The sequence below is a fragment of the Liolophura sinensis genome, chromosome 1 (genome assembly GCF_032854445.1).
Source record: "Liolophura sinensis isolate JHLJ2023 chromosome 1, CUHK_Ljap_v2, whole genome shotgun sequence".
Taxonomy (NCBI): domain Eukaryota; kingdom Metazoa; phylum Mollusca; class Polyplacophora; order Chitonida; family Chitonidae; genus Liolophura; species Liolophura sinensis.
Window position 1 is genome coordinate 25,375,380 of NC_088295.1, and position 21,905 is coordinate 25,397,284.

Genomic DNA, 21,905 nt, shown 5'->3' on the forward strand with positions numbered 1-21,905 from the left:
TCACGCCATCTACAAATTCCCTGTGCAAAGCTAGAACTGTGGTGACAAATAAGATCTAAGACTGCTGAAGATTTGCAATTTCTCAGTAACCTAGCTTTTGCTGGTTATTTTGTTCAAATGCGTGTGAACAATCAGACTGCAAGTCAACAGAAATGTTGTAGGGTCCACTGAGATTTTGACAGGATTTTGTTGCTTCCTGAGCGAATTTACCTGGGTACAGCCAGGAGAAAGCCATCAGTTGCCCCTCGTCTTAGGATTTTGCGTTTGGGGTCACTCAGTGGCCGCACATCTGTTTCTTCGTACTCACCAGATAGAATGAAATGAACCTATGTGAGAAAAATGTACATTACTGCTAAACACAGGTCAGAATTACATACATGTACATGCAGAATCTGACTTTATTAAAAATAACAGAATGTCTTAGTTATTGGGCCATATGCTATATGTACAGTCTGAGTTTGACGCTTTTTTAATATACATAAATGACATACCTGACAAGGTACATAATTTGAGAGGTGGATTAGATTTATTTTTCGCATTAGCCTGTAAATTGTCTCGACTGTTATACCCTCTAGTTTTGCAGATGTTAACTGATTATTTACCCCAGGTTTATCATACCCCTTGCCATGAATCTGAACAAATTTCAACATCAGACACACCTTGAGGGTAGATGTAGAACCTACAGCAAAGAGGGTATCATGACAGGGCTTGTTGTATTTGTTACTCACACCCAAAACAATTCAGAAACAATTGCCCACGGCCCAAAGTGTCTAGAGGACTGAGTTGCACTAAGCACAATAACACTTACCTCCAACCTTAAATACGACTGACAGCTATAATCTCAAAGGAAACACTTCAGCATATATGAATACTGTAAACACCCACCCCAGACTTAGAGGATACGTGAAGAGGTACTATAAAACCATGAATGTGGTTTTTATGGAAAATGACATATGATAGAGTATATAAAAAGAGAACGATGTTTTCACTTGTGAAGCATATTTTATATTTCTTAATAATGCCTGTATTTTATGCATATTTTCTGTAAATGGTTGGCAATAGTCAGAAATGATGTCACTGATGAACATGCATGTACTGGGATCACAGGACCAGCTTACTGCCCCCACTTCTAACTCTCCCCAAAAACAGTTTGACAACTATCACCGTTGACGTCACCACAACAGGCTGCTTAATTTGCGGACTGACGGCTCTGGCCTTAGGAATAGTGTAAAAAGCCATTTTCAGACTCCAAAAAGAAAGCTGAGAAGCTTTTCTGAATTTTTATATGTTAGGCTACCTCACATACTCCATTGTAAGAAATACAAACTAAGCATTTCATGTATCCTTTAACAATCGAAGTGTAAAGAGACACAGGCTCACACAAACCACCTGTGCCTGCCCTTATAGCAGGTAGCTATCTGTAATATATGCCTAGTTGTTTCTGTTAAAAAACAGGGCCAGTAATGAAGACCTTCACCAAATGAACAACCAACAAACTTCACCTGCTGCAAGGCCAAATCATCTCATCCCTCCACTGATAATGACGTGTTTCAAATTGTGCTTACATGAAATAAACCTGATTTGATCAATTTTGGCTATTCTGTAGTTGAAAACGTGCATGACTTGCTTTTTGATGAATGTAAACAAGCGAGCACACGCCAATAGTATTTTCGGTGATATCCTTTTGGCATACTAATGTGGGAATGCCTTTCAGCTGTTGTTTATTCCTATTTATGAGTGATCTATAGCCTGTCAACCACTTCTGAGGTGTAGCGTCACTCTTCAAGTAACTAACTCATGATCTTTCTGCCCATTTGTTACACTTTGTTGTATCTTGCAAGTCAGTGTAAAACTAGTCAATTTTAAATACATAACTTATTTCACTGTGACATTTTATTTACTGCCGACAGACCCGGCTATGCGAGATGTGGATTCAGTCTAGCGAGTGCCGGTCTTGTCTCTTAGCTGCATTAGGTAGTGAGAGCCCCACCCTGTCTCACCCATATATCTGTGGATTGGTGTGAATACTGAGGAATGCCTGTAATTAGAATAAACCCTGCAGCGATCTAAGGCAGACGAGGGGAGAATACTCTGTTGTGCTACAGCAGGGCTTCTTTTATGTGCAGTTTCACAACAGTGAGAGTCATCTAAAGTCATCCTTAGAAATATGTTTGTTGGGTGAAACACGACCAATCCTTCAAAATATGGGACCCTAATTTGACATTTTTATTGGAATTATGATAGAAGACTTCCTTTCATGTTTTCTCTCTATGTGAATTCACTTATAATCCCTAAAAGAACTGTCTACAAAGTTTTCAAAAATGATTCGGTTATGCTTTAAAAAAAGGTTGGATTAAAATGCTACAGTGTACCTTGGAATCAGTTCCAGCATTTGAACGGAGGCCTGTTTGAACAACAATCTCATAGTAGTATTTGTCCTGTGCATCGTTGTCTGGTAAAGGCGTAATTCCAACCTGCCAACAAAACATCAAAACAACTACAATCATACGTCTCTTACTAGTATTTTCTGTCTGTGAACATCTGTGATGAATAAAACAAAACATATAAACAAAACAAAAAAAAAACAACATAAAATGAACAAAGAATATAGCCGTGACGTTCTGTGCAATACATGTATTTTACTAACGAATATGTATTTGGTATAACAAAGCATGTATTAATATTATCACGTATTATGCTTCATACATGAACTTATCAATTTCTGGAATTTTAACTTTACAGTTATAGCTTAACAGAAACATAGAACTTCCTTCCTGAGATTTTCAAGATTCTTTAAAGGTAAAATTTAATACATATTTGTAGTACCAAAGATACAATTAAGTACAAAAGGCACAAGGAATCTTATGAGTGTTACAATGCGTAACTCTTACGTCTTCCACATCTTTCTTGTCCTGTCTGCGGGCCCATATCATCGCCAGAATGTAGATAACACCAATAACAATCTCTGTGATGTACAACGTGGGATTCTTCAAGAAGTCAGCATTGGCAAAGACAAAGTTCCAGTCAATGACGTTAGGGGCGACAATTAGGCTTCCAGCGAAGACTGTCAGATGGTTACAGAAGCATTGGGTTTGGGAGAATGAGGTCAGCTCACCCACCTGGTAGACGCAATTATAGAGATGTATATAATGGTATCTATTCTAAAAAAGACTGCCTTAATACATGTAGGTAAAACCACAGCTCATCCTCAAACTGGAGACTTCATATTTAACACATTGATCAAGATTGCGCGAAGTGAAATAAGAGTTTACTTACACCACATACACGTAGGTACATGTGTCAAGGGCCAAAGTGTTACAAGGAACAAAAACTATAAATAAACCAATTTTCACTCATTATCACACATGCAATTGGTTGTAAAATTCAGCCAAACATAGATTTAAGCAAAATAAAATTATTGATTTTTGTTTGTTTACAACAGAAACAGATTTTGGCTATTTTAACTCTTTTTACATCAAACAGATTGAATTCATAGGGCACAATATTATGCTTGGAAAGGCAACAACCCAGATAAATTTATAGATATGTGATATAGTTACTTTTTAAATCACAAATCTGTTTTAAATCTTATCAGTGAACTGTCCACTGGCTTACTTTAAAATATTTCATATAGCTGTTTGTACTTACAACACAGTGCTTCCAACAGCATGTACATTGACTTCAATCCTATGCTCCATCTAGCACTTTTGTGTCAACTCTGTTAAAGTCAAACTGTGCATGACTGACATTGAAGTACATGTACCACGTTAGTTTGAACATTATGTTCCTCACCTTACAGCCATTTGTCATCCAGTCTCGTTTCTGTTCATCGTAGTACACACATGATGACGTGTAGATCCTGATGGAATAGTTACTGGTGAAGGTGTTCAAGCCACCCTTCCAGATTTTATCTGTGATAACGCTGCTTGTGGTGTATGTGTCGTACTCTGAAGGGTCTAACTGCCTCACCCCTACATAGAAATCCCCTAGCCAGCCAACAGGCACTTTATCATTGGAGATAAACAAAGTGTAAGGATCTGGGTATTCATCTGATCCAAATGTCCCTTTAGAACAGAGAAGCAAAAACTAAAATTAAATATTCACAAAAGCAAGTAAAAAAAAATCTTCATTCATATCCATGTATATTAAAACAATGAATAATAAAACCATTACTCAAAGCACTTTGCAATATAAAAAAAAAAATAAAATGCCAGCATGAATCAACATTCACGTACTCATTATTACATCACGCTCCAAAAAGTTTCACTCAAATGACGGCAGCCAACAAATAGTTGGAGGAAGCGGACAGACACCTAGGGAAACCTAAGACTATCGGCAGGTTGCTGGCAGACCACAGAGCCGTCAGTTTCTGATTCTAATTCTATCTTTTAAGCAGAACCATAAAAGTATCACATGTTTTCATACATCATTACATATCAAGGTTGACTTCTAAAATGCATTTCTTAACTGTGAGTCTTGAGTGCAGTGTAAAACACCAGTCAGAACTTCAGGGTACGTACATATTAAACCGCTAAAAGACTCCATGCTATTTCATACAGAAAGATTAACTATATCTGAAACGGCCAAACATAATGGCAACATATGAAGAGTTCACACGAATGCAACTTACAACAACGCTTCTTTAACATTTCCAAATGCTCACCATTATATATATGACCTATCACATATACCCTGTGATCCTGACACAGACACTTGAGTTCTGTTTAATAGGCCTACACCAATACTTAACTGTTCAAATGTGTACAATTTGATGATACTAAGACGTAAACTCTTTGTTTTACCTGCTTGAGACATGCTACTTGGAATGAGTTGCATGGCATCCCACTTGCCCAGGGTTATGTTTGGGAAGTTGTCAAACCTCAGAAAGACCAGATACTGGATGCTGTTGTTGTAGGGCCGGAACTGTACATGGATGGAGGAATCCTTAGCCTCTAGAGATGACCGGTGGTAAAAGAGATACTCATTATTTCTGGGCGCAATCGATGGCTTTGCTTCCATAGCCTCCCCTGTTACAGTGGCTGCATCGCGGAGTATGACAATCTCTATGTCTTCCCCGCTGTCAGAGATACCCACATGACTGCCATCCTCACGCACAAAGTTGATCTCTATAGCATTAGAAAAGCTCAGGTTGACAGCATTGTCTGTTAATCCATATGGCACTGAGGGTGTCTTAATTATCTGAAATAAAATATTAAAAATAGGATGACAATTCAAAATTCAGATAAACATGTAAATTAATGGAGGAGCAATAAATAACTACAACATTCAACAAAACTTTCATACAATCTGCACCACTCCATGACAAACGATAGAAGCAGTGTGCTAAGTGAGTCTGATATAGTTATTTACAAGAATGTGTACATGTAACTGAGATATTCCAGGCTGTTTACAGTATGTGTATTTTATACAGAAAAACCTTGAGGAATGGTGCACTGGCTTTGTACCTTTTATTCTTCTGCAACTACCACCCAGACAAAACTACTGCTAACAAAGAGGTCATGTAGGATATCAGAATTTGATGATTGCTTGAAGTAATCAAATGCATGAAATGATTTATTAGAAATGGCCGAATAATTTGATCGAAGAGATTCCCTCGTCCACAGGAAACAGTTGTTATACACGAATGTGTCTCTGTACACTTGGAATACCTAGTACATGGCCAGTATGAGTACTTGCAATAGCTAGTACATGATCAGTATGAGTACTTGCAATAGCTAGTACATGGTCAGTATGAATACTTGGAATAGCTAGTGCATGGTCAGTATGAGCACTTGGAATACCTAGTACATGGTCTGTAAGAGTACTTGGAATAGCTAGTGCATGGTCAGTATGAGTACTTAGAATAACTAGTACATGGCCTGTAAGAGTACTTGGAATAGCTAGTGCATGGTCAGAAAGAGTGCTTGGAATAGCTAGTACATGGTCAGTATGAGTACTTGGAATAGCTAGTATATGGTCAGTATGAGTATTTGGAATACCTAGTACATGGTCACTATGAGTACTTGGAATAGCTAGTACATGGTCAGTATGAGTACTTGGAATACCTAGTGCATGGTCAGTATGAGTACTTGGAATAGCTAGTGCATGGTCAGTATGAGTACTTGGAATAGCTAGTGCATGGTCAGTATGAGTACCTGGAGTAGCTAGTACATGGTCAGTATGAGTACTTGGAATACCTAGTACATGGTCACTATGAGTACTTGGAATAACTAGTACATGGTCACTATGAGTACTTGGAATACCTAGTACATGGTCAGTATGAGTACTTGGAATAACTAGTACATGGTCAGTGTGAGTACTTGGAATAGCTAGTACATGGTCAGTATGAGTACTTGGAATAGCTAGTACATGGTCAGTATGAGTATTTGGAATACCTAGTACATGGTCACTATGAGCACTTGGAGTAGCTAGTACATGGTCAGTAAGAGTACTTGGAATAACTAGTACATGGTCAGTATGAGTACTTGGAATAGCTAGTACATGGTCAGAAAGAGTACTTGGAGTAGCTAGTACATGGTCACTATGAGTACTTGGAACAGCTAATACATGGTCAGTATGAGTACTTGGAACAGCTACTACATGGTCAGAAAGAGTACTTGGAATAGCTAGTACATGGTCACTATGAGTACTTGGAACAGCTAGTACATGGTCAGAAAGAGTACTTGGAGTAGCTAGTACATGGTCAGTATGAGTACTTGGAGTAGCTAGTACATGGTCAGTATGAGTACTTGGAACAGCTAATACATGTTCAGTATGAGTACTTGGAATAGCTAGTACATGGTCAGTATGAGTACTTGCAATAGCTAGTACATGGTCAGTATGAGTACTTGGAACAGCTAATACATGGCCAGTATGAGTACTTGAAACAGCTAGTACATGGTCAGAAAGAGTACTTGGAGTAGCTAGTACATGGTCAGTATGAGTACTTGGAATAGCTAGTACATGGTCAGTATGAGTACTTGGAATAGCTAGTACATGGTCAGTATGAGTACTTGCAATAGCTAGTACATGGTCACTATGAGTACTTGCAATAGCTAGTACATTGTCAGTATGAGTACTTGGAATAACTAGTACATGGTCAGTGTGAGTACTTGGAATAGCTAGTACATGGTCACTATGAGTACTTGGAATAGCTAGTACATGGTCACTATGAGTACTTGGAATACCTAGTACATGGTCAGTGTGAGTACTTGGAATAGCTAGTACATGGTCAGTATGAGTACTTGGAGTAGCTAGTACATGGTCAGTATGAGTACTTGGAACAGCTAATACATGTTCAGTATGAGTACTTGGAACAGCTAATACATGGTCAGTATGAGTAATAATCAGTGTGCATGAGCAGACTAGCTTTTTTTACCTCCACTCTAGAGAGCTACATTTCTACATGATACTCCAAGTAGGTGCATTCTCGCATATATTCTGTAAAAGACAGAAATGGCAGCCTGGATTTTCCATACCTCCAGGTTGATGATCTCATCTGAGGAACAGTCTGGGTCAGCCTGGAGCGTGCACCAATCTGGGAGGGTGACAGATCCGCGACCGTCATTTATTGTCTGATTGGCCAGCTGACTAGCCTGGTTTTTCACAAGCGTTAACGCCATCTGGTCAGTGACAATTTCCACTGGCACCTCACCCGGAACTAGATAGCTTCGCACTGCCTCAGACACTTTCTTGACTGATTCCACAATCCTGGACACGACATCATCTGCCTAAGCAAAGCAAACAGATGTTAGGATATAAACTCAGCCCACATTTGATTATTTCCAAAAAGAAGTGTCAACCAGTTCTATTCAAGAGCAGAAAGTGAAGATATGAAGCACAGCAATATGCCAGCTAAATTGTTATTTCCGTACTTCTAAGCAGATAGCAAAACAGGTTCCTAATGAGAGAACAAATGGAAAAAAATATAAAGTTCTAAACAGCAGCAAGTAATGAACTAAGTTACACTTCCAAGTGCAAAGCAATAAATGACCATATCCACAGAAGCAAAGCAATATATGACCATATTCACACAAGCAAAGCAATATATGACCACATCCACAGAAGCAAAGCAATATATGACCACATCCACAGAAGCAAAAACAATATATGACCACATCCACAGAAGCAAAGCAACATATGACCACATCAACAGAAGCAAAACAATATATGACCATATCCACAGAAGCAAAAACAATATATGACCATATCCACAGAAGCAAAAACAATATATGACCACATCCACAGAAGCAAAAACAATATATGACCACATCCACAGAAGCAAAGCAATATATGACCACATCCACAGAAGCAAAGCAATATATGACCATATCCGCAGAAGCAAAGCAATATATGACCACATCCACAGAAGCAAAGCAAAATGATATGTACATGTATCAATGGATAACAGTACATTTATAACAAAAAACTACCACTGGCCAACTGTAAAATATATTTTCTGGTGCATGTCTAGCTCATGACAGAATGTTCATGAAAGTTTAATTCACTCTTAATGCACTGTATTGCACTATAAACCAGTGTGTATTTGCAGTTAATACATTGCCACATGAGCACAAACACACATAAATATAAAATAACTATATGGACCTCACTTTATAAGGACCTATCATATCACTTTTTACATGTACCAGATAGGAGAATTAATTAGTGTATGGAAATGTGCAAAATGTTTATTCTCTCTCTCAATCTTCAGAACAAAAGGTAAAATGTACATACTGTTTGTTTCTGTAGATTTTTGTTAGTGCTCATGGTCAGCTGAGCACGCCCTTCAGTGGGGTCCAGGGAATCAATTGCTACAAAACAAAAACAATTTATAGTGTAATAGTCTACAGCAGAAATGCACATCAAGGGAAACAAGTCTTGAGGCAAATACACCTACCAGGTGCACACATGTATACACAGCACACTTATTACACATAGTTGTACATGTATGTTGTTTACAGAAATCTGATAAGTCACATAAATCTGTAATTATTAAAAGTGAGCAACTCACTATCAAAAACGTCTTTTCATAATAAACTTATGCCAAAAAAATAAGCTGTGTATTTTTTCATAAATTTCTGAAAAAGTGGTTCTTTTTTTCTGGAATATGCTTGTGTTAAATGTGATGATAAGATTACCTTCATCTGTACTTTCTCTGTTTGTGTCATAGACATCAAGCTCCTTGGCAGCTTCCAGATCAGACAGCAGAGGGTCCTTGTAATGGTACTTGGCAGCCTGGAAATGAGGCAATCGTCAGTGATGAACTATCCTTATCAATTAATTACATTAAACATGAACTCTAATTGGAGACTACATCCCAAGCAAACCATCTATTCTAAAGTCAATATCCCAGAAACTTACCAGAATGGTCTTACACTCTTATTATGAACAAAACTCAGTGGACATATTTGTTATTCTGCACAGCCAATCAATTATTCAACCAATCATTCACTGAATATGGTACTACATGTACATGTAAACTCACCACAAGTAATGTTCCTGCCCCTCCCATGACAATCAATCAATGAATCAACCAATCAATGATGTGCTGTTAAACTCACCACCAGCAATGTCCCTGCATCTGCCATGACAATCAATCAACGAATCAACCAATCAATGATGTGCTGTTAAACTCACCACAAGTAATGTTCCTACCCCTCCCATGACAATCAATCAACGAATCAACCTATCAATGATGTGCTGTTAAACTCACCACCAGCAATGTCCCTGCATCTGCCATGACAATCAATCAACGAATCAACCTATCAATGATGTGCTGTTAAACTCACCACCAGCAATGTCCCTGCATCTGCCATGGCAATCAATCAACGAATCAACCTATCAATGATGTGCTGTTAAACTCACCACCAGCAATGTCCCTGCATCTGCCATGGCAATCAATCAACGAATCAACCTATTAATGATGTGCTGTTAAACTCACCACCAGCAATGTCCCTGCATCTGCCATGACAATCAATCAACGAATCAACCTATCAATGATGTGCTGTTAAACTCACCACCAGCAATGTCCCTGCATCTGCCATGACAATCAATCAACGAATCAACCTATCAATGATGTGCTGTTAAACTCACCACCAGCAATGTCCCTGCATCTGCCATGACAATCATTCAACGAATCAACCTATCACTGACGTGCTGTTAAACTCACCACCAGCAATGTCCCTGCATCTGCCATGGCAATCAATCAACGAATCAACCTATCAATGATGTGCTGTTAAACTCACCACCAGCAATGTCCCTGCATCTGCCATGACAATCAATCAACGAATCAACCTATCAATGATGTGCTGTTAAACTCACCACCAGCAATGTCCCTGCATCTGCCATGGCAATCAATCAACGAATCAACCCATCAATGATGTGCTGTTAAACTCACCACCAGCAATGTCCCTGCATCTGCCATGGCAATCAATCAACGAATCAACCTATTAATGATGTGCTGTTAAACTCACCACCAGCAATGTCCCTGCATCTGCCATGACAATCAATCAACGAATCAACCTATCAATGATGTGCTGTTAAACTCACCACCAGCAATGTCCCTGCATCTGCCATGACAATCAATCAACGAATCAACCTATCACTGATGTGCTGTTAAACTCACCACCAGCAATGTCCCTGCATCTGCCATGACAATCAATCAACGAATCAACCTATCACTGACGTGCTGTTAAACTCACCACCAGCAATGTCCCTGCATCTGCCATGACAATCAATCAACGAATCAACCTATTAATGATGTGCTGTTAAACTCACCACCAGCAATGTCCCTGCATCTGCCATGACAATCAATCAACGAATCAACCTATCACTGACGTGCTGTTAAACTCACCACCAGCAATGTCCCTGCATCTGCCATGGCAATCAATCAACGAATCAACCTATCAATGATGTGCTGTTAAACTCACCACCAGCAATGTCCCTGCATCTGCCATGACAATCAATCAACGAATCAACCTATCAATGATGTGCTGTTAAACTCACCACCAGCAATGTCCCTGCATCTGCCATGGCAATCAATCAACGAATCAACCTATCAATGATGTGCTGTTAAACTCACCACCAGCAATGTCCCTGCATCTGCCATGACAATCAATCAACGAATCAACCCATCACTGACGTGCTGTTAAACTCACCACCAGCAATGTCCCTGCATCTGCCATGGCAATCAATCAACGAATCAACCTATCACTGACGTGGTGTTAAACTCACCACCAGCAATGTCCCTGCATCTGCCATGACAATCAATCAACGAATCAACCTATCAATGATGTGCTGTTAAACTCACCACCAGCAATGTCCCTGCATCTGCCATGACAATCAATCAACGAATCAACCTATCAATGATGTGCTGTTAAACTCACCACCAGCAATGTCCCTGCATCTGCCATGGCAATCAATCAACGAATCAACCTATCAATGATGTGCTGTTAAACTCACCACCAGCAATGTCCCTGCATCTGCCATGGCAATCAATCAACAAATCAACCTATCAATGATGTGCTGTTAAACTCACCACCAGCAATGTCCCTGCCCCCGCCATGACGTTGGTGGCTGCAGCAATCAGCTCCTCCTTGGTTGTACTGTTCTTCAGGTGAAACAAGGTGTCAGCGCAGTCCACTAGCACAGACATCATGTCTTCCTGAAAACACATGCAGTTCATACTACTTAAGGCAAACCTGAGATACATGAATATATTTATTTATTTATTTGATTGGTGTTTTATGCCGTACTTAAGAATATTTCACTTATATGACGGTGGCCAACATTGTGTTGGGTGGAAACCGGGCAGAGCCTGGGGGAAACCCACGACCATCTGCAGGTTGCTGACAGACCTTCCCACGAAAGGTAGGAGAGGAAGCCAGCGTGAGCTGGACTTGAACTCACAGCGACCCCATTGGTGAGAGGCTCCTGGGTCATCACACTGCGGCCCCCATGTGTACTATAAGAGCTAACAGTCAAAAAAGCAACATTACTTTATTGTTATGTCGATTGTGGTGATAATTAACTCACAAACGACTAATTTCAACTTCATAAATTTCACCACAACCAGCAATCACATTCCTTTTAACCAGTGGAATGGACACACAAGTGGTGTTAGCTGGGCATCAGACAATTCTTTAACTATTCCCTCTTCCCCTTCTCAATGTAACATCAAGACTAGGAGAATGGCTATGCATTCTCAGTCAGATAAGAGAATGCCAGTAGCAGGCTAATGGCAAGCTTGTGATACCGCTCACAAGATTCAACCTTCTTGGTTCTGAACCATGCTCAACTTGACTAACATCTTGAGATAAGTGAAATTTCAATATCGGATTGATTAATGATACTGATCAGATAATGTACAAAACATAACTTTAACTTTAGAATGATAGGGTTTTTTAAACTGTTTACCATGTTTTAATAGCTATAAATATTATAAGAAAAGACAACAATATTATCTTGGTTATTACAGAAGAGGGAAGGAAACAGCTTCCCGGGCCTAATTGTTTTCTGACATTCACTTTTAATCTAGAAATAATACAAGGCGAGGAATCTGCCATGATTAAGCAACCGTAAACACAATGCCGTGTCACTTATACCCTGCACACTTATGGCTAACAGGCAAAACAGGTTTTGTGTGAAATCAGAACAGAAAGCCCTCAGGTTATAGAAATAATTTGTCCCGGATTTTCTCAACATGCGCAGTTCTGCTTACTTTAAACTGAGACATCTCAGTTATACAACATCACAAAAATAAAAAGGTATATGTGGGACGTGTTATCGATGGATACATACATTTGACCTTGTACAGTCTTCATTTTTATCATCGAATGAGCCTTGTGGGACAAGTCAAAGTTTGGCAAATGTGTTTTGAGCCTGACAAAGTTCAGCTCACCACCCACTCACCTGTGCCTGTCTAGTGAGCTCATCTGGATATGCCGAAAGGGCTGTCACGGTGCTTGCCTTCAGGGCTACACTGGCCACATTTGACGTTGTTAGCTTCTTTATGCCAGAGATCATCTGTTCCCGTAACTGAGAGAAAAAAAACATTATTGGGATATAACATGACCAATGTCCCATCATTATATCCTGGCAAAGCCTCTATATAACCAACAACAGCTGGACAGGATTCCACCAAGCTAGTTTTGGTTGACAGGTATGTTACATTGTCAACTTCTTAGCACTCCTATAGCATCTGGCGATGTATATTGAAATTTCAAATACTACATGTAACAGCTGAATTAAGACAAAAAAAACCTCGTGGGATTACTTACTTAGCAAACATGGAAACAAAGTACTTTGATCTACTCTGCCAGTGAAGAAGATCTAACAATACGCAGTTCACTTTTTACGGTATATTTATGCTCATACATGAAATGTCAACAGGCAGCATTTTGGGCCAAAAAGTAAATAAGCAGTACATTTCTTGATTTACTTATTTTGGTTACTGGTACAGTTTATTGTCCACTGGTCTTTTAAAGGGCGTGCCGGTACACAGTCAACTTACATGTCGTTGTTGCACACGTGTAACGGTGTTTGATTAAAATGTTTAATGAGCCACTGAATGCACATCATTCTCACCTGTGCTCTGTCATCCTTCTCCTGCTTGGCTGTTTCCTCCAATTTTGGGTCCACCTGTGCAGGTCATGGACAGTACATGTATATGTATACATGACAGATTTAACCCAGCCAACAACATTGAACTCACACTGATGAGTTATGTTCGCACAGGTATAAAACACATGTATATAAATTAGATAATTTAAACTATAAAAGTTACATTTTATGTCATGTTTGAGGAAGATGAAATATGAAATACACTACTCCATTACCATACATGCACATGTTGTTTGTTTTAAGACAATTTTTTCACGAGTGAAAAAGAGAAAAAGTTTATACTTGAAGCAGGACTTAACAATACAAGCAAACATATAACATAAATTAAACATGGCTGTAATTCTAATATTTTATTTATTTATCTTGTTAGTGTTTTACATCGTACTCAAGAACATTTCACTAATACAGCCGCCAGTATTTTGGTGGGAGGAAACCAGGCAGATGACAAGGGAAACCCATAACAATCCGCAGGTTGCTGGCCTTCTTATGTACAACCAGAGAGGAAGACCATATGAGCTGGACTACAGATGTAATATGCTGACAAGACAGTATATATCAGAAATACATGTACACATTGTGTGTTCAGTAGAGTACATACCGAATCTTGATGCAACTTGGGGGCTCCATCTGGTCCAAAGCCAGTGGGGGTTTCTGCCGCGGACACAGACATGTTCTGATATTCTGTAGACAGTACCGTACCACAACAATCCATCACAAATATTACTTGTTATAAAGATTTATGAAGAGATCATAAAATTTTATGAAAACATTTATCAATAAAAACGTGTTAAATGAAAAGGGGGGTACAACCAGGTAGGAGAAGGGCTCCCTGCATTTTGGAGTGTGCTGATGGGATTAGTGGAATCAAATCAGGGTCAAAGCTGCTTCATGCTGGATTGGTTCACGTATTATGTCCATGCCTGCTTCATAATACTGTGTAATTCAAACGCTCACAGGGTGAGGAAAGGGGCATAGGATCATGCTTCCATGCTTCCAATTTTACATGCAGCAAAGTCAAATAAATAATAAATCATGATGTAGTAATAGTGATAAAAATAATCTTAATAGTTTTGATCTACAAATATCAAAAAGACTTGCACTGTAATATTAACCTTTATAGTACACATACTAGTTATTTAGCAAATACTACATGTACAACTCTAAAAGTTAATTCAGGCACACTTTCATAATTTTCATAAAAAGCGCTTTTAAAATATTGGATAAACTGAACAGTCATGCATTTGTTTTGCATTCATGCTTAATGGAGGTTGGGGATAGGGCAAACTGGTTACCATGCCAACCAAATCAGAGCTTCCATGCTTTGAGTCCTTTCAACCAGGAGGCTGTAACATCCAGCTTGTGAGGAGCAAAACCTCTCTGTAAATGGACTTGGGTCATATAAAAACATACAGTAATCAAATCAATTGTGTGTAATCGAAAAAGCGAAGGGAGCATGCAGTAAGCACCTTGTACCGAGCCCTTACTGGCACTGTTGAGGGTGGAAGCAATACTCTGGAATGTGTAGCTGCTCTCCAGGAGGTCGGCCTTTGCCACGGTCAGGCTGATTTCATCGTTTTGTCCGGTCAGCAGATTGTTCACCCACTGTTTCAGGTCAGCAGTGGCCGGCTTCACCTATCAGACAAAATTTATCAGGCATAACTGCAATGCTTGCATATATCCATGTGGTTAGAAATACTGGAGATGGCACTTTAGAGCATGTCATGTCATGTACTGTGAGTGATACACTAGTATCTATACTATAAACAGTGGCAAACATGGTTTGCTGGAGAAGATCTTTTCGCTACTGCTTACACAGTTCAAATTCTGGACTTAGGAGTGTGCTACACCATTTTCAGCCTAATCAGTTCACGCAGCTTCAAACTATGGAATTATGAGAGTGCTACACTGTTTTCAATCCAGTTAAGTTTTATTTCAACTTAAATTCTGAATTTAGGATCGTAGTTTATACATGTACCTGTCCCATCATAAATGTACAGAAAAGTGCAGGCCATTTTATCTATCATATGGTATATGCTCTCATAATGCCTTTCTGAGTGAGTGAGTGCATGAATGAGTGAGTGAGTGCTTGGGGTGTAACATCATACTTGACAATTTATCAGTCATACATGTATGACTACGACGGAATCCTTAGGGTGTACGTAACCTGCCTCCTTGTTGAGGACGGATTTCCATCGCTCTTTTATCAAGCGCTGCTTCACTGAGACGACTTACCGAAGGCAAATAAGCCACCTCGCACAATCCATTATACTGAAACAGGTGAACCAGCCGTTGCATTATCCCCTTAATACTGAATGCCAAGTGAGGAAGTTACAACTTTTTTTGTAAGGTGTGACCCAACCCAGGATAGACCCTGGATCTACCACCCCCAAAGTGGACACTCTACCAAATGTGCTAGGAGGGCCAGAGAATTATAATACCTTTCTGTCCATACCTCTCTGTACATACACAAGCACAGATATTTGAACTGGCAAGTATATGGGGATTTGCATTGAAAACACTGAGTAGTAATGGTGTATAAAGCAAACTACCTGTACAGTATCAATCTTGACAGTGTGGTAGGCATTTTGTGAGTCATAGATGCGGACATACACATCCATCCAAAACTCATCCCAGTCTGGTCCCAGGGGTAACTCCACTTGTACTTCTGAGTCTTCTCCAAACACCAAATGACGCTCCATATCATCATCCTTGAACAGTACTGAAAGAACCAATAACACATGATGTGAGAGGCAAATGTTCTAAAAAGCTTTAAAGGATACATGAAATGTTTTGATTTTATTTCTTAATGTGCTGATCAACATGTGTAATAACATATAACAGTACAAACAAATCTTAGAACTTTCACTTTGGGAGGTAAAAATGGCTTCAAAGTATAGTTTTCTTAAGACCCCAGCAGTCAGACCAGAAAATAAGTAGCTTGCAGAGGTGACGTCAACAACGATCCTGTTTAAAAAGAACTCTGTGGGGGACAGACCAAACGGGTCTGGCCGAATGGGGCACAGGGGTGTGGGGAACAGACCGAATGAGGGCGGGTGTAGGGTCGGAGATGGGACGCTGATCTGGCCTGGAGAAGCCTGAATGTCACCTTGCACACTCCCTTCACCGGGCTCAGGGCACATCAAGGAAGACGGAATTTCTGAAAAAATCTGACCATTGACAGAAAATATAGAGGGGTCAGCCGCAAATGAATCAAAATCAGATCAAATCATGGTAAACTTACCATAAAACTGATATACGGTGATTTCATCATCATCTATCCAGTCTTTACAGCTGAGTGTGGTTTTAGTATCTGAGAGTACATGTCCAGAGTTCCCTGTGAGGTTACAGGTGCCCCCATGGGGTGGTTGATTAACATGGATAATGATTTGTGACAGCCCGGGATCTCTGCCAACTTCCCACACCGTCAGGTCAATGCGAAATTGAGGCACATCTGGGTAGTCCTCAAACAGTCTCTTCTCAATCGCTATTTCTGGAGATCCAACACCTGTTCGAACAAAGTTTGGAATGAGTATGGAAGTAAGCGTTTGTTCTTTCTTTCACATTTAGAAGACCTGCTTTTCACAAACATGCACATGTATGTACCGTTGAAGACTATTACTTTCACGTAGCCTAATGAACATGAGGGCAATTAGAACTGATGTGCACCAAAAAGTTTTGGCCCTAAAAAGATGGCAGTGAATTCCAATGGCAATAAACACAAACTATCAATGTGTGGATTAAAAATATCAAAATTTTCCTGCACACCTCTGTTGATGTAATAGACGAGAATACAGCAGGCCTTAAATACAAATTAGGGAGTAATAATTACAATCACACCATGACACTGCAATTATACACATTTTCACACGCATCCACTGCCAAAGCACACACACTGAAGAACATAAGGTATAGTAATGCCATGCACATGTATGTATACACGTGTACATTTCTTTGAATGTTGACATAAAACTGTTGAAAGTTTCTGTTTATTGTCAGGAGTATAGCACTGTGATCAAAACATTCCTTATCGTCCTGGCATTCTTTGTAGTCGTCGTAAGTCAGAGCTTACTGTCACTTTACTGAAAAGTTCACGCTGGCAATTGCACAGTACACTTATTGTTTACACTCAAAAATTACCAGTTGGAATTGTTTATCTCAAGATATTGTCATTTATATGCATTAGTCAGATTCAATGAAAGATTTGCAATGTGGAATTAGTACAGATAAGGACAAATCTACTCTTGTATTATATACATTTACACATCTGAATCAATTTTCACCTGGAATTACATGGAATTAAATGTTGTTACTCACACAAATTTATTTATATTGGTCGAGACCCACCAATATGGAAATGGTTGGTTTATAGATGCAGGAAACCGGGTAAGGAAACCAGGCACAGAACACACCATGAACACACATCAACAGGTCCTAGCATAAAGCCCTACTCCAAATATCATGTGTGTAATTTGTATCTGCAACATACCCCATCTGATAAATGGCTTGTGGACTACAGACATGAACAATTAGTCCACCACCAAGACAGGCAATTAGACAGGCATTTGGAATTGAAATCCCACACAGGCTGATTTAGCACTAACAGGAGCAATGTAGTTTATAACCACAGATATAAGGTTTACAAGCAACATGATGTCTGACTGAACCTTCATGGGTTTTGTCATGTAAGGGACTCGACCAATAACTTACCCATAGTATTACTCTATACATATCTCACTGGGGTCACACATTATATGATATGACCAGATAAGTTCAAGTACTGATGACAAGGTAGGCTGAGAATGTACATGTTATGTCTCCAAATTCTCAGAGCTGTATTAAAGTATCTATCTAATCAAATAACCATGCTTTATATCAAACATTCATCATGTCACAATAATATAGCCTTGTCATGCAAGCAACATTATCATTTAATGTACATGAACTATTCATACATGATACATGATGATTGTAACACAGGTGTACTGCTTTTAAAGACAACCGTTACATATTTCATGCAAAACATACATACAAGTACATTTGTGTTACTGTGTTATTGTTGTCTGTTACATATACATGACTGATGCATGAATTTCACAATTACATATGTACAAGTTCTAATTATTTATTTGATTATTGTTTATGCCATATGAAAGTTGAATGCTCATTTTCTATTAATAATACAATATTTCTAGAAATTTCCTCTTGTTTCTTTAGTTTGAAATTTTTTTTTACATAATCATGTATAAAGCCTCTGCCATTCTAGTAAATACTAAATCAGTTTACAACTGAATAATCTATAACTGAATCTCTCTATTTATCAAAAACAATCAAATTCCATATGAAGGCAGAAAATAATTGAAGTAAACATTTCTTCTCTTTCTCAGCTTTAAGAATTATTCCTCTATTCATTTATGGAAGTAAAGCCTTACATTTTTCCCAATTTCCAGGGAGTTAAACAGGCCTAAGTTTAAATAAAAATTTTGACCCAGCTCCCAAGTTTTGTTCTACGATTCCTTGATAATAATAAACAACAAATTAATTTCTTAACATACCCTAAAAATTAATTATTGAACTGAGAGTCATTTATAAACTGTGGTCATAGCCTTAGTTTCCAAATTAGCCTAATATTCTGTGAAGTACAGACCGTGTTTTAATATTCTAAGCTTTCTCAGTGTTGTTAGAGTTATCTCCCCTTGATTGTGCATCACCACAGTACTGTCACTTGACGGATCTCATCACAATCACATGTTTGCAGTGAGCTTTTGTGAAACATCTTGTACACATGTGTTAGATCAGGCAGTTGGTGATCAACAATGGATTCAACACAAGACGAAACATGTGCCACTATTCATACAAACAGTTTCTTAACACAAAGTATCGCAATCTTGTCAGGAACTGTCTGGCAGGTACTTGACCATCCGTTTCTGTTTACGAGCCCTATGAACTGGGCCACGATTCACCTACGACCTTTAACAAACGACCTGTATTCCTTCTCCAAGATGTTTAATTCTAAATGTCCTTTGCTCAATTAAATTTTCATACTGTTCCCTTTAGTGTTGTTTACTGCATATTACAAATTTGAATCCAGTTGTTACTGTAATGTTTCAGATATAATATATTCATGTAGGGACATATAAAGATGGAATATTGTGGCATGCTGATGATAATTACCCTAACAATTGGAATGATAGTTGAGGGGGGAGGGGAGCAACATGAACACCTATTTCTCTATTAATATCTAGTAGTATATATTTATTACTACAGTATGTTTACACAATATCTATATACTGAATTCTACATATACATTATTAAGGATTATACCTGTCTAATTCTGTGGATTGGGAAGGTTCAAAGCTAATCAGCTTATAGAAGACATGCACTTTACTAATCAACATGGGATGAAGTACATTTATATCTTTACCAGTAGTCTACATACCAAATTAGTACATGTAATATTATACATTTAACTAGAGGACATACAGGAATGTGGAGAAATACCTCAGGTATTAAACTAGTTCATACAAAACCCTGCAATAAACACAAGCGTGGATATACAAATGTACTGATCACAGTACCAGCCAATGCGCAGAATAACTCAAGCGTAATTTGCATGCATTGTACGGTGCGCAAGCGCAGATGCCGATCTAAAATGCGCACCATAAAATCTTACCCTCGACTCCTGTTTAAACGCATGCGCAAAGAAATCAATGAGGCAGCGTCCACATGCACATCACGCAAGGCGGATGATATGCATGGAAAATGGAAAAAGCCATAATGTGTTAGCTGCACTTTCAAGCTAAAAGCTGCTGCTAATGTTACAAAATTGTACATCTAGTCATCTACCTTACATGAGAATATGCAACTACAGAGAAAAGGCTAGAAGCATTCTGACATAATGTGAAAATATTTCAATTTCATTAAAAAATATCATTAAAGAAAATATCATTAAAGAAAATATCATTAAAGATTTTAATTAATTTTTGATAACCTCAAATGTATTTACTTCATTCATCATCCAGGAAATACGTGTTCATCGAAAGTTTGGTCTAAATTTTGTAACCTCATTTCTTTCATTATTCCCTACAAGAAAATATGAAGCAGATAGAATGCAAAAGTTGCAAATGCTTTCTTCTGACAGATCCTGTCTTGTCAAGAGAAAGTTAATGTAGATCGTATTTTTTTTTATAACTGGCAATTATAAGTCATTAATATTGAATCTAAAACACCCTGCATAGCAAACTAGGAATAATTCCGCACATTAATGTCTGATTTATTTACATTTTCTATAATACGTACATGTACATATAATTTCCAGTTCAATATGGCACTTAACAAATGTATTCAATTTTTCACTCAAACAGTGTTATTTTTACTCTCCACTATTCAAAATTCCAAGATGCCTGTTTCGTTTCTATTTACTACTGACCCCATGTGTAATTCTGGAAGTCGGGAATTGGTTTGAATGGCCACTTGTAGTCGTAGGAGAATCCTTCCCAGCGGTAGCGGACCTCCCCAGTACAGGCATCCTTACACTTGCCCATAAGGGCCAGACGGGCAGACGGGTTCACCTTCTGCCCTCCCTGCACATGTTGGCAAAGGTCTTTTGTCTTACACCTGAAATATTAAGAACAAATTGATAATAACTTCTTAATTCTTTTCAGAAGGCATGTGGAATTTGCACACTATCATTCAAACAGACACGTAACACTTGCTAGGAATCAGCCTTGATGGTATCAGACTTCAGACATGAAGTGATGTAAACTGAAACAAACAGGCAGTGGAAATCATTAAGCTACATGTATCAGGCAATACCGATGACAGCAAAAGAGGCTGAAAAGCCTATCAATGTACAATGTAGCCTACGTTGTTGTTGCTTCGCCACTAATTTCTGTCTATTTTGCCTCAAAATAACTGTCCCCCAGATAACCTTTAACACGTTGATGTGCAAGGAGTTTGTTTTTTTGCAACACATGTAGTACATCTACGTCTAGTGTGAAATAAATCTGATGATGTCGGGCATCGGTAGTTTGATTAAATGAGGCTAGCATTAAAAATCATTTATGTAACGTTCAAGCCTGGCAGGAGTGCAGGCCAATCTGTTACCAACTTTATCACAAACAACAGCAGCCATTATGTACTACGGAGTTACTTTCTACACACTATATACATCTTTAAATCGAAATCCTCTCCGGCCGTAGAAGGTCTGCCAGCAACCTGAGGATGGTCGTGGGTTTTCCCCGGGCTCTGCCCAGTTTCCTCCCACCATAATGCTGGCTGCCGTC

The 21,905-nt window shown here is 38.8% G+C and overlaps 1 protein-coding gene across 1 annotated transcript in view; it reads right to left on the reverse strand.

Annotated features, from left to right (window-relative positions):
• Nucleotides 1-21,905, reverse strand: part of LOC135473102 (uncharacterized) — a 58,406-nt gene that overhangs the window by 12,556 nt on the left and 23,945 nt on the right. The window contains exons 14-29 of the mRNA XM_064752960.1: nt 21,050-21,237; nt 16,865-17,128; nt 16,173-16,342; nt 15,090-15,255; nt 14,222-14,304; nt 13,588-13,641; nt 12,913-13,038; nt 11,540-11,665; nt 9,141-9,237; nt 8,737-8,813; nt 7,479-7,730; nt 4,803-5,199; nt 3,793-4,064; nt 2,892-3,119; nt 2,373-2,474; nt 211-326 (exon numbers count right to left, since the gene is read on the reverse strand). Of these exons, the coding sequence (XP_064609030.1) occupies nt 211-326; nt 2,373-2,474; nt 2,892-3,119; nt 3,793-4,064; nt 4,803-5,199; nt 7,479-7,730; nt 8,737-8,813; nt 9,141-9,237; nt 11,540-11,665; nt 12,913-13,038; nt 13,588-13,641; nt 14,222-14,304; nt 15,090-15,255; nt 16,173-16,342; nt 16,865-17,128; nt 21,050-21,237 (2,718 nt within the window). The remainder of the gene's footprint in view (nt 1-210; nt 327-2,372; nt 2,475-2,891; nt 3,120-3,792; nt 4,065-4,802; nt 5,200-7,478; nt 7,731-8,736; nt 8,814-9,140; nt 9,238-11,539; nt 11,666-12,912; nt 13,039-13,587; nt 13,642-14,221; nt 14,305-15,089; nt 15,256-16,172; nt 16,343-16,864; nt 17,129-21,049; nt 21,238-21,905) is intronic.